This window comes from Furipterus horrens, unplaced genomic scaffold, assembly GCF_987537825.1.
Source record: "Furipterus horrens unplaced genomic scaffold, mFurHor1.1.pri manual_scaffold_3, whole genome shotgun sequence".
NCBI classification, from domain to species: Eukaryota; Metazoa; Chordata; class Mammalia; order Chiroptera; family Furipteridae; genus Furipterus; species Furipterus horrens.
In genome coordinates this window covers 191588766-191601192 of record NW_028327173.1, presented here as the reverse complement: position 1 = coordinate 191601192, position 12427 = coordinate 191588766, and the positions used below count along the sequence as shown (strand labels likewise).

At 49.7% G+C, this 12427-nt stretch overlaps 1 protein-coding gene across 3 annotated transcripts in view; it reads right to left on the bottom strand.

Moving 5' to 3' along the window:
* Nucleotides 1–704: 704 nt before the first annotated feature.
* Nucleotides 705–12427, bottom strand: part of IFT43 (intraflagellar transport 43) — a 78755-nt gene continuing 67032 nt past the window's right edge. For all 3 annotated transcript variants that reach the window (XM_090271210.1, XM_090271211.1, XM_090271213.1), the window contains exons 6-9: nucleotides 1986–2058; nucleotides 1657–1732; nucleotides 1129–1191; nucleotides 705–974 (exon numbers count right to left, since the gene is read on the bottom strand). In XM_090271210.1, coding sequence (XP_090127336.1) covers nucleotides 855–974; nucleotides 1129–1191; nucleotides 1657–1732; nucleotides 1986–2058 — 332 coding nt within the window. In that variant the 3' untranslated portion in view covers nucleotides 705–854. The remainder of the gene's footprint in view (nucleotides 975–1128; nucleotides 1192–1656; nucleotides 1733–1985; nucleotides 2059–12427) is intronic.

Here is a 12427-nt window from a genome sequence, read left to right as displayed (position 1 = left end):
ACCAAACCCCAACGTGAGGGATGGGTCCTCTTTTCACAGCCACTTCTTGCTGTGTCCTCAGCAAAGCCACCTAAACCACAAAGGAGACGGTGCCACTACACTAACGTAACTGCAAGTCCACAGTAAGAAAGGTGTCTCGCCAGGCCCACGCCTGCTGCCGCTCACAAGCCCCCAGCCCTGCGTCCGGGCGCTCACAGGCAGAGGCTCTGGGGAACGACTGTGCCTCTGCGAACAGAGCTGCGTCCAGCGGGACGGAGAGGTGCCCAGGGGGACGGAGCGGTGCCCAGGGGGAGCGAAAGGCACCCAGGGGGACGGAGCTGCGCCCAGGGGGATGGAGAGGCGCCCAGGGGGATGGAGAGGCGCCCAGGGGCACGGAGCGGCGCCCAGGGGGAGCGAAAGGCACCCAGGGGGACGGAGCTGGGCCCAGGGGGATGGAGAGGCGCCCAGGGGGACTGAGTGGCGCCCAGGGGCACGGAGCGGAGCCCAGAGGGACAGAGCGGCGCCCAGGGGCCGTGCCATTTCTTCTCACCTTGACGGGGCTTTCTTTCCCTCCTGCTCCTCTGCAACTGGGAGAGCTCCCAGCAGATGGTTCAAAAGCTGCTTCCTTCACTCTTGAACAATATTTCCTAGAAGGCGCTGGAAAGAAATGAAGAGACAGCCACAGAAAAAAGCAATTTATTACAACAGAATGAGCCAAAGTGGTCTCCTGAAAATAAATATTTTTATTACAAAATATTTCATCTAAAACTTCTAAGCTGCTTGCAAGCTTTTCTAGTTTTAGGCTTATTGCAGCTTGAAAAGTCCAAAGCGGATGTTACTGTGTGTTGGGAGAGGGGCCTGTTGTCCCCAAGGGCTCAGGTGTGCACAGACTGGCTCACGGGGTCCTCCTTCTCTGTCTGCAGCAGGTCCCACTCGGTGAGGAGCTCTGAGGACACCTCCGTGTACAGACGGTCCCAGTCCCAACTGATGTCATCCTGCCAAGAGAGGCACTGCTGGGTGAGACAAGGAAGGCCCTTCCCTTAAGTCACAGCCCACCTCCACCCCCCTCAGCCGGGGAGGCAGAGGTCAGAGGGGGAGCCCGCTGGTTACAGGAATGGCTCAGCTGAGGGATGAGATACTGCTACGTACTTCCCGCACTTCCTGCTCTGGCGCGAGGGCTTTGGTGAGGAGCTTCAGGTCGATCTCTCCATCCTGTGAATGGGAAAAAAAAAAAAAAAGGCTGTGCACCTCAAGGGGCCTTTGAACAATCATCTCTTGCAAAGTCAGGAGGATCGGGCTGTATGTGGTAGAAGTTCCTAAGCCCAAACTTGCAGGAATGCGTTCTAAAAGATTAAAAATGTGAGTGAACCACAGGGCCACCGAGGGAACACCACGACATCCTACAGGCTGGGCATTCTTTGGGGGAAGGTCAACGTCAGGAGGGCGGGGCCTGTCAGCAGCATGTCCCTAGGGCCAGCTTATCTACTGACCCCAAGAGGGGAGCCATGGAAGCAGGCGGGAGCCTGTGTGGGAAACACTGGAATAGGTTGGGTCTGGAGAAGCTGTCTCCAGCAAATGGACTGTTGCCGGGTGGCCTCAGAGACCCATGGAGGAGCCAAGGAGTCCCTAAGGACGTAGCCTGGAGCCGCCCCTCTATACAGAAGCCCTTCCGCTCACCAGGGTCTGGAAGGCTGCATACTTCATGAGGTCATTGTCCAGGTCACGGTAGGTCATCACCCGGTTTACCTGGACACTGTAGGAAAGACAGAATGTGAGGAGGAAACACATGCAGAACCAGTTCCAGGAGTGCTGCTGGGCCACCTAGGCAGGAGGGCAAGGACCAAAATGGGAAGGAAATGTCTAATAAAATGGGACCCCAGGGAGGGAGCCCATCACCAGCAACATCTGGATCTGCACTGGGGGGCAGCACCACTGTAGCTGGTATTCGGAGAGTATGAAGTCACGTGCTCCCTGCCTCCCCCAGCTTTATACCTAATTTAACATACCTGGGAGGGGCTGCCACCTGCAAAACAAAGTCTTCTTCCTGTACTTCTTCCAGGTCCGGAATAATAAGAATATCTGCAACGAGAGGACGTGGCAAAACTGTTGGCAGCACCGACAGGGATCTCTCTTTCTTCTTTGCTTGTCACTTACTGCCATCACGCCAGCCTCAGGGCTGTAGGCTGAGGGTACAATGGACACCCAGGCCCAGTCTCTGCCCTCCAGGGGCTCCCAGTCTAGGGCTGTGGGACTGAACGAGAGGTGCGCATTACAATCAAAGGCAGACTGCCAATAATTCCTGAATCCCAGGTTCTACCCAAGAACCAGCTGGATTAGAACCTCTTGGGTAGGGCTCAGGTATCTGCACTTTTTCCTAAGATCTCTTTGGTGACTCTGATGTCCACTCCAGGCTAGGGGTCACTGGAGTGGGTCTCCCAGGGGAAATGTACAGAAATGAGAAGAGAGTGCCGTACAGCACTTGGGGAAGTGCTTACATTAGAGGAGAGGAAAGAAGAGGAATCAGTGAATGAGCCTGGCATGGTCAGAGACGCAGGAACTGAGGAAGTGCAGTGCTGTGAGGTGACTGTCACTATGAGCACACCTGCTCATGACCAAGGCCTACATGTGCATTAGCTCGTCAGTCTTCACAGCCCTGAGCCTGCATCTGAAGGGCATTTCACACCTAACGACACACCCTGGCTCCCTAGCAGTGTATCTGAGATCAGGGCCTTCACTTGCCAGGTCTAACAAAAACAGTGCTGATTCTGAAGATGACGCTTCTCTTGCTGTTTCACAGAGATTTCCCTTCTCTGAACTCTCCGTATGCAACAGACATACAGACATAGAGGGAGACCCAAGGCCATTTCTTTCACCAATTTAGCAAAGTCATGCAAAGAGAGAAACAGTACATCACTTAATTGTGGCAACTGGCTTAAGGTACAAAAATAGTCTATCTTCTTCTCACAGGGACAACCTTCAGAAATGGTTCCTTTTCCAAATGAGTATCACTGACTGGCAGAGGGGATTTCATTGTTTTAACCAGATTGCAGAGAGGGGCAGAAAAAAAGACCAAGTGGGCTGAGATCGTCCTAGAATTCCCAAGCCAACTGCAAATACTAAAAGGAGAAAAAATCCCACCGAGGAGAGAAAAGTGAAGAAATCTTCATTTTTGCTTCGATGGATTGAATTCTGTTTTATTTTTAAAAGAGACGCAGAATCCTTTTGAGAACAGCTGGGAAGACCCTTGCCGCTCTCAGGGTATTCTGTACTTAGACTCTGTGATTGCTCTAGTCACGCGGAGCGCAAGTACATGTGTCAGCTCCAAGCCTGGTATCTTTATTATTGCTTCAGACAGATGCCGTACCTGGAAAGAGAAAGTATGCAAGGGAGAGACAGAAAATAAGACACAGAAAGAGCCAGGCAGAGAAAGAATGATTAAAAGAATAAAAAGGGCTAAAATAAAAATAGATGGCTGATAGGGGAAATAAAGAAGACACATACACCACCCCCAAAATGATGAATCACACCCAGCAAGTCCCCTCTCTAGAAGAAAGCTGTTCAGAGCTAAGACTGTATCTCTCTATCCTGCTAAAGAATTAGAGACAGAGCCCTGGCTGGTGTGGCTCAAAGGACTGAGTGCCGGCCTGCGAACGAAAGCACTGCCAGTTCAATTCCCAGTCAGGGCACATGCCTGGGTTGTTATCCAGGCCCCCAGTTGGGGGCACTCAGGCACATATTGATGTTTCTCTCCCTCTCTTTCTCCCTCCCTTCCCCTCTCTCTAAAAATAAATAAATAAAATATTAAAAAAAAAAAAAAGAATCAGAAATGGAATTCTCTGAGATTCTATTTCTTATGCTAATAAGAATTTAGCTTTGTCGTACACCCGCCCTGCATGATGAATGCTCCAGGAGAGGGCTGCGGCGGACGGTGCCACCTGCAACCCGAGGCAAGTGGGGCTCCCAGGCTGGGGTGACTGTGCAGGCCCTGCGGCAGGGCAGGGAGGAAGCTGGCTGTGCTGTGTGCTATCAGCAGTGTGACAGTCTTAGAGGGAGCCAGTAGCTGTTCCTGGCTCTCTTCAGATGTGGAGTCCAGCCTGAGATGAATATTCAGAAGTTGGTAAGAAAAGGCCCCACGCTGAGCTCAGGGCTCAGGACAGGGTCTTCCCCAAGTCCCAGTTCCCTCCACAACGCTAGCATTTGGGTCCTGCCAACTCCGCCTGGCTTCTCCCAGCTCTGAGGAGCTGCGCTGCGGCCCATGTCCACTCTGACTCCCCCCAGGCTTCTCTCTTCATCCCCACACCCCTCCTCCAAATGTGCACCAAGGAGTGTGGGGCCGGCCCATCTGTGACAGATCAGAGGTCAGTTCAGGCCTTGGCAAAGGGGCCTCTCAGAGTGGCACTGGCGGGGCTGGCCACACAGTGGGATTTCTCTCTAATTGGAAGCCTGGTGCCCAGCAGAACCCGGTGAAGAGTCTGAGTGGGACAGAGCCAGCGATGACAGCCAGGCCAAGGCAAGCTGGAGCATTCCGGTGCAGTGACAGCTTGAGCCATCGCAGCGGAGTCAGGCCATCCAACTCCCAGCCCCCAGCGGAACAGGTGGCCATGGAGCAGATTTTGGGCAAACTTCAAAGAACTTCACAATTTTACAGTCTGATTTATAATCACAGACAAGTACTTGCTCGTGTGTATGTGATATGTTCTTGGGTATTTCTGTTCTTTCTCTCCTTCCCTCCACACCCCATACCCCACACACAGACCATGAACAAATCTAGAAAAAGAAGACGAACTTGAGAAATCCACCGCTTCACAAAACCACCTCCGTGAAATGCCCTGGCCCTGCCTGCAATCAGCACGGCTACCGGACCAGCACATCTGGCTCGGTGACCCAGCTGCTTCCAGTGGTCAAGTTCGACATTCAAAAGCACACAATTTTAATAGAGACAATGAGAGGAATACAAGAGTCTGCCCTAGAGCTGTTGAAAAAGCTACCACTATTTAAAAAAAAACTAATAATTATGTTGTTTATTGTTATTTTCATCTATGCTGCTAAAAAAAGAACATTAACAAAAACAATGAGTTAGTTAAGTATGTGGGCAGGACTCCCCGTTGGTTAGGAGAGGCAGCATGGCTGACTTTGAAACCCCCACCTACTGTGTGACTTGATCCTCTCTGTGCCTCAGTTTCTTCACCGTAAAACTGGTATAATTATATTGAATATGCACTGCATTGACTTGTAGAAGTATTAAATGCAATAATCTTTATAAACTACTGAGTGCTGTGCTATTCTTGTTCATTTAACAAATATAATATTGAGCACGGAGAGAAACCATAGGGCTCTACCTTCCGTTTCTCGTTTACTCCAGCCCACTTTCCAGATGAGAACACTGAGGCTGAGGAACACTACGCAGCTTGCACGAGGTGAAGCCATCAATAACAAAGAGAACCAGGCTTCCAACTCCAGTCCGACTGCAGCCGCAGCCTGTCCACACCCACCCGCGCTTTCTTTGCAAAGGCGCAGCGCCTTCGGAGGCACCTCCTATAGTGGACAAGTGTCTACAGTGGGACAGCTTTCACTCTGCCTGAGACTTGGTGTCCTCTGTCCTTGGGTATTTCTTGATACCAACACCAACAATGAGCTAAGTCTCTCCCTCATCATATGTTCTGACTCGCTACTTTCCTACAATAAGGCCAAACGCAGCAGAATGAAGAGTGCACTGATGCCGGAGAGTCCTGGGGCCTTGTTCTCTGCCACCGTGAGCAAACTAGCCCCGTGGGGATGGAGATGGCTGGGCACCTGGAGCAACCCCAGAGCAGGGGCGGGCAAGGACAGGGGCTACACCTCCAGGGCACGGTGGTGGTGTCCTCGTCCCTCTTCTCGGTCCTGCCAGCAGGCAGCGCCTCCTCATGCAGGGCGCCATCCTCGCAGGCATCACCTGCTGCTCTCTCCCCAAGCTCGGACACCTTCAACTAATCAACTCCTCTTTGGTCTTTGCTCCCTGCCTCTTACGTCAGCCATCTCACGCATTGTTCAACCTGCTTGTCTGCCCTACGTCACCCAGCTAACCACACAGTGGGGAAAGTGCATTTGTTTGCTTGTTCATGAGTGAGTTCGTTCACTCATTCATTCATTCACTCGCTCATTCAAGGAATACTGACTGAGCACCTACTATGCAAAAGGTACCATGCTAAGTGGTGCCAGTAACAACAGCAAATAAAGCAGACATGGTCCTTGTCTTCACAGAGCACCAGTGTAGTGGGAGACAGTAAACAAATAAATTCAAATACATGCTGTGGGGGAAACTAACTGGATTCTCTGGCTAAAAATAACAGGGAGACCTAATTGTCTTATTTTTAAAGGTAAACATAGCATCACATGTGGTAATGAATTTAAATGCTGCAGGAAAGCCCTGGCTGCTGTGGCTCAGTGGATTGAGCATCGGCCTGCGAGCTAGGTGTCACTGGTTCGATTCCCAGTCAGGGCACATGACTAGGTTGCATGTCAGGTCCCCAGTTGGGGGCACAAGTGAGAGGCAACAACACAGTGATGTTCCTCTCCCTCTCTTTCTTCTTTCCCTTCTCTCTAAAAATAAAATAAATAAACAAATTAAAAAAAGTGCTGCAGGAAAGTTTACAGTGAAAAATTTCCTTTCCTCATATGAGCCCTAGTTGTCTCCCTAGAGGTAATCGCTATTAACAATTTCTGGAATATACTTACTGAAAATAATATAAGTGAAGAATAAACAGGACTCAACCAGGCAGGGATGGCCTGTGCAAAGCTCCATGAGGTGAGAAGCACCTGGTACCACTGAAGAAACTGAAGGGAGGCTGGCATGGTTGCCATGGAGGGCCCAGGCAGTGGCACAGGGTGAGGTAGGAGAGAGGGTGCCTGGTGCCAGGTGAGGAAGATCTGTATCAACCAGCCAGGAAACATGGACCAGGTACCTGTTAATACTCAAGACCCCTCTGAGGCACACAGGGGGAAACCAAGATGGACCAAGTACTCCAAAGCTGCAAAGGGGGTCTACATATACAAAAAGAATAAATGAGCTGAATAAGAAAAATGTACATCCCTTCCTTTGCAAATCATCTCAGAATCCAAAAGGCAGGATTCAGAGCTTGCTGCTTTGTCTTTCCATCATTTCTCACTCAAGTATGTGAAACTGGCCCTGGGCCTGCCCCCTAGATGGTCAAGGACCACATTCCAGTCACTTCTGCATTCCCAAGGACCTAAAGGACAACTGAACAAAACTGAACCCACAGATGCCCCCTAATCTGTAGTCACATGCATGGAGGGGCTGTGTCAATCTTGTCTGTATTATTCCAATTAGAGTATAAGCCGTGGATTCATTTCACAAGAACCACCAAGAGCGAACCTTGGATACTTCCTGGGTTTGCTAACATCCTAGCAAAGGCTCTGCCTCTCCTGAGAGCCGCTCCTGCTGGGAAGTGTCCCTGCATAAATGAGAGGCAACGGGTGAGTGGGGACAAAGTTACAGAGGAAGAGTCACTCAGACTAGTCTGCATGGACTTCCACCCTGAGGCTGGGTCACACGGCTCTTCACACTGCTTCCCGTGTTTTTCTTCTTGGATCTCTAGCGTGTCCTGGTGTATAATCTACTTTCTGGGAGCCCCTAATAAAGGCTCTTCATGCAGTAAGAACTCATTTCAGAGAAAAAGATTATCGCCAAGTGGGAAACTCATGATGATACCAGAACACTGGTCTGCCAACAAATCCACCCAACAAACCAACTACCAGCTGAAACCACGAAATAAATGAGGGATGCTTAAATAAATAATGGAAACATATGGGAATACCAGAAGGATCAATTCCAACTGCTTTCAAAAATGTGCAAAGCTGCCATTGCCCTGGAATACATTCATTACAGATAGTATCATCACACCGCGCACTAAAATGCTAACTGTCCCGTCAGGTCCCAGAGGAATGCTTTTCAGCCCCTGTGGCCTGACAGGCGAAACCTGCCTGCCTCTGCCTCTGAAGCTGGCTGGCCCCAGCTCTCTGCGATGCCTTCTGTGATCGCCTGCACTCAAATCCAGCTGTTGTGTGCCCGTTTGGGTATAATTAGAACAGGGAGTGACTTCTTAGACCGGACTCAGCTTGAAATGAGTGCCCCTGAGCATCATTCAGGCTCTTTACCTGGAGCGTAAAGCGAAGCCCTGCAGGGAGGGAACAAAGAAAGCACTCGATCTGGCCCATGAGTCCCACAGGGAGCCCTCCTCCTCTCAGTGTCCCTTTAGGTTCTGCTCTTTGCTGATTTTCTTACTTGGAGCGTTCTGAATGGAATTTCCCGTTCACATGCAGAAGAGTTTCTAGAGAGCCACATAAAGACTGCGCTATACTCCAGCACTTTCTTACCTGGCACTCAGTAAATAATACAAGTGGTTGGCTTCCCTTGTCAGGTTCCTCCAGGTGCTTACTGACTACACGTCCCTCTCACTTCAACCGCTAACTGAACTCCCAACAGCAAAGGCCCTGCCTGGTCACATACAATCTCTTCCCAGAGCTGCCTTCCCACTCAGTGCCCTGGCCGCTGCGGAGCGTCCACAGGCCGTTCAGGGCTCACATCCAACCATCCACTGCCAAGTTCAATAACCATTCCACGTGAAAGGGATCTGAACATGCTGCTTAAGGACACCCCAAGAAGAGCAGTGCAGATGACCCCTAATCCTGTGCCCAAAGTCAACAGACCTCAGTGGAGCTCATAAGCAACAGGAAACAATGCCCATGGTTTTAGGAGATGGCAACTTTAAACCAGAGATCATTATAATTTTTCTCTGCAGCTGCAAAACTTTGTTTTACTGAATGCTGTTACCTTCTGCATCACGTATGGGGAATTTTAAACAGGCAAATGGAAGAAGGTCTGATTGAAGATGAAGTTAAGTGAAAGAAATTGGTCTCATTTAGCCCATGACAGGATTCATCTGTGTTCCCAAGTCCACTGAGGTGGCATCATGGACGTTTCATATTCATGAGCTGCGGCGACACTGTGTCCCCTCATTTACAAAGAGCCGTGTTCAGCAAATTCCGTCCCTGTGGACACCGTGCATTTCATGGTCTTGTCAGAGAGACATCAAACGCTCCAGTAACCAAATACCAGAAAATGGCTTTAATTAGTGGATCTCACTCGTATAAATAATTTTTTTTCTAAGAGAAAAAATGGAGGATTTTTAAAAAGGGAGAAGAAAAGGGGAAAGCAGTAGGCAACAGGCTTCAAACACCTGAAGGAACGAGGGAAAGAGACAGTCTCCGAGGAGCTCCCGAGTGAGCCTGGGCCCAGCACGGCCGCTCCCTGCTCTCCCTGAGTCGGGGTCCAAGGGGCAAAATCCTGTCTGCAGGTCCCTGGCAGGTCCGCTTCATGGAGACTTATCCCTTGCGGTTTTACCTGACTGAAGCCGGGTCCTGCCTGTACTCATTAACAGCTGGAGGAGGAGAAAGGCGAAGGAGAAAAGTGGCTGGGAGCTGCGACGTTCGCTAGAGCCATGCTGCAAAGACTGAGAAACGGCACCGACTGTGAGCCAAACGCGTGGCCCGAGACGCGGCAGAGTGTCTGTGAACAGGTCCTGGAGGACGCGTGTGACAGAGAAACAGGGAGGAAAGGTGCCCCATCCTGCGGGGCCATCTTGGGTTTGTTTGGTTTTCACATGTTGAAATGCCTCCATGCTCCCGCCAGACCAGTCTCCCCTCACGCCACTGGGGAAGGATCACAGACCTTAGGGTCAAAACAGTTGATTGTTCTTTGCAAGCCCTGAGCCGTGGGGACTCTCCTGGTTGATGATGAGCTGCAGAGGAAACTGTGGACTGCTTTCAGTTTCTGAGATAAGCCAGGCCTCACTGGGGGTCTTGGAACATATCCCCTGCAGATGAGGAGTGGGGTTGGGGGGAAACTATTGCAGTATTAACAACCAGTTCCTCAGGGGGAAAAAATCCTCATTGGTAGTGTTTCCCGATTTCTGCGGTCCAAATCTTCCCGCCTCGTTGGTTTCAAGCTCCCAACACGTCATCACTGACCACGGAGCTGGGAAGAGACTTCAGAGCACCACTGGTGCTGGCTGGTACATGAGCAGAACAGGAGTTTTGCTACGAGTGGCGATTCAGTTCGTGCTACATCATGGTGTGTGAAAGCCACATATTATGATGTAACCCACAGAGGGATGTTGGTACATTTCTGAAGGAGCCGTGAATACGACACCCCAGAATGAGATTTCCCCCATCACCCTATGTCCATTGAATGCTGTGTAAGAATCTGCATCAGCCACGCAAGAGTCATCAACCACGAGCAATTCAAAAGTGGTGCTCGTGAGAGACAGGCATGGCCCAAAAAGGATTCTGTAGGGGGGAAGATCTCCTTCAGCCCAGGAGCCAGACACTGGGAGGACTCCAGTGTCACCTGCCAGGGTGACCTCTAGGGAACAGTGCATCGCTGGTTACGGATAGCTGAAGGACACAGAGAACAATGACTAGGAATGCTCTCCACCACTCCAATAGCTCTCCCAGCTTCGTGGTGGTTCCAGTTTTGATCTGTGGAGATATGTTAAGAAGAAGTAGACGTAAAGGACTTTTAAACATTTAGAGGAATGAAGTGGCTGGAAGGAACAGAAACTGAGGAACTCTCCACTCTCTTCAATAGGGCCCAGGATGAGTGACATGATATTAATGTGACAGAAAACACCTTCTCAGAGCCGCAGTAGACGTTAGAAACCAGGCATATCTGATTCTATTTCATCCTCTTCATGTTACCCTCAAAAAAACAAGACAAACTACACTGCTTTTATTCTAAATCCTTAGTTTTGTATTTTCCTTATATATATTTATTAAAAACATGCTACTTTGATCGGTGCCACCCATGACACCCCCACACACAAAACGCTTCTGAGCAGCTCCCTCCGTGCAAGGCCAATGCTGGTGACAGCCAGCTGGTTTTGATCACAGCCATTCCGAATCGGATTTTCATAAGATAGATGAGGAGTCTTACTGCTCTCTCTCTCTTCTCAGATGAGAAACGGAGGGGGAGGGGGAGGACGGGTCCTGAGGGAGCTGCGCAACAATCAAGGGCTGTGTGGTTCTTTCTCTGTCCCTCCGCTGCTGCAATTTTCAAAGGCGTTTGCCTCGGGCACTTTTAAATGATGGTGTCTCAATTCTGTAATCATCTTTCAAGAACTTTCTCTTAAAGGGTCTTTTAGGTAAACCTAGTCTGTCAACCACACTTATGGACTCAGGAATCACATTCTCAATGTGTGTCCCGTGTGTGTACATATAGACAAGTACACACACACAAACACACACAGAGAACACCTGTGAATTTTTAGAAAGCTGGTAGAACCTAAAGCTAGATCAAGTTCATCTCCTGCTAGGGTAACAGGGTCCACTCTACCTCTCCCTGAGGTTTCTGCTCTACTTAGGTCCTTCTTCAGAAACTAATTTCCATGTGTGACGTGTCAGAAGGAACAGACTTCTTCACCTGAGGGCCAAGTGATGTGCTACATCCAAACTCAGATGTAAAGCATGCCTTCCCCGTTCCATCCATCTAGTCAATATCTGGCCACCAGTCTTCAGACTGGGTGATGCACCATGGCCACCTATTTGGGAGAACACACACATAGCCACCCGTCACCCCAGGCCACGGCTTGCTATGATTTTGGTTACCAAGGCTATTTGGAGCAACTCTACAACTCTACCTATCTTTTCTCATTATACAGACCATTATGGCTCTTTATATAGACTCCATCTTTTGAACAGCCATCCTAGAACACCAAGCCTCTATTTCTGTCTAGTCAAACAAAAATCTAAGTGGTCTAAGATCTCCCTGGGCAGTGCTCCTCATCAATATGGGCCTGTCTGCACTTAGGTCTCTCACCCCCTCTCATTCCCCACTCATCCACTCCCTTCACAACTGGGTGGGAAGTGTCCGTGCCTCTCCCAGAAGACTGGAACACTACTTACAGTCACATCTAGGACAGTCACAAAAGTAAATTGGATTGGTTTTGTCCTATCCGGATCTTGTCTTCTGTATTCAACCAAGACAGGATCCAAGGAGATACAGAATAAATATCTGATCTCTGTAATGATTTCAGGGAGAGTCAGCTGTCTTTGACTTTTGTCGTTGCTTAATGTTGGAAGATTTATTGTTAATCACATTCCTCCAGACTGTAGCACGACAGACTGCTGTTGGAGTTTTCTCGTGCTGAGTTCCTGCAGGACAGTTAATGCAACCTGCTTCCTTCACAACATGCACGCACACACGGCACAAGACCTCCAGTTGCATTTTTTCCTTCTAACTCTTCAGATGGGGACATGCAGGTAAGCTGCTCACATGAACAAAGAAAATACAACCCCAGAGGTCACTGTCAACAATGTTTCAGGCAGAGATGTTCGTGATGATAAGTGCAAAAAGTCTTATGTGACCTAGAGCACCATTAGGGGCATAAAGCAC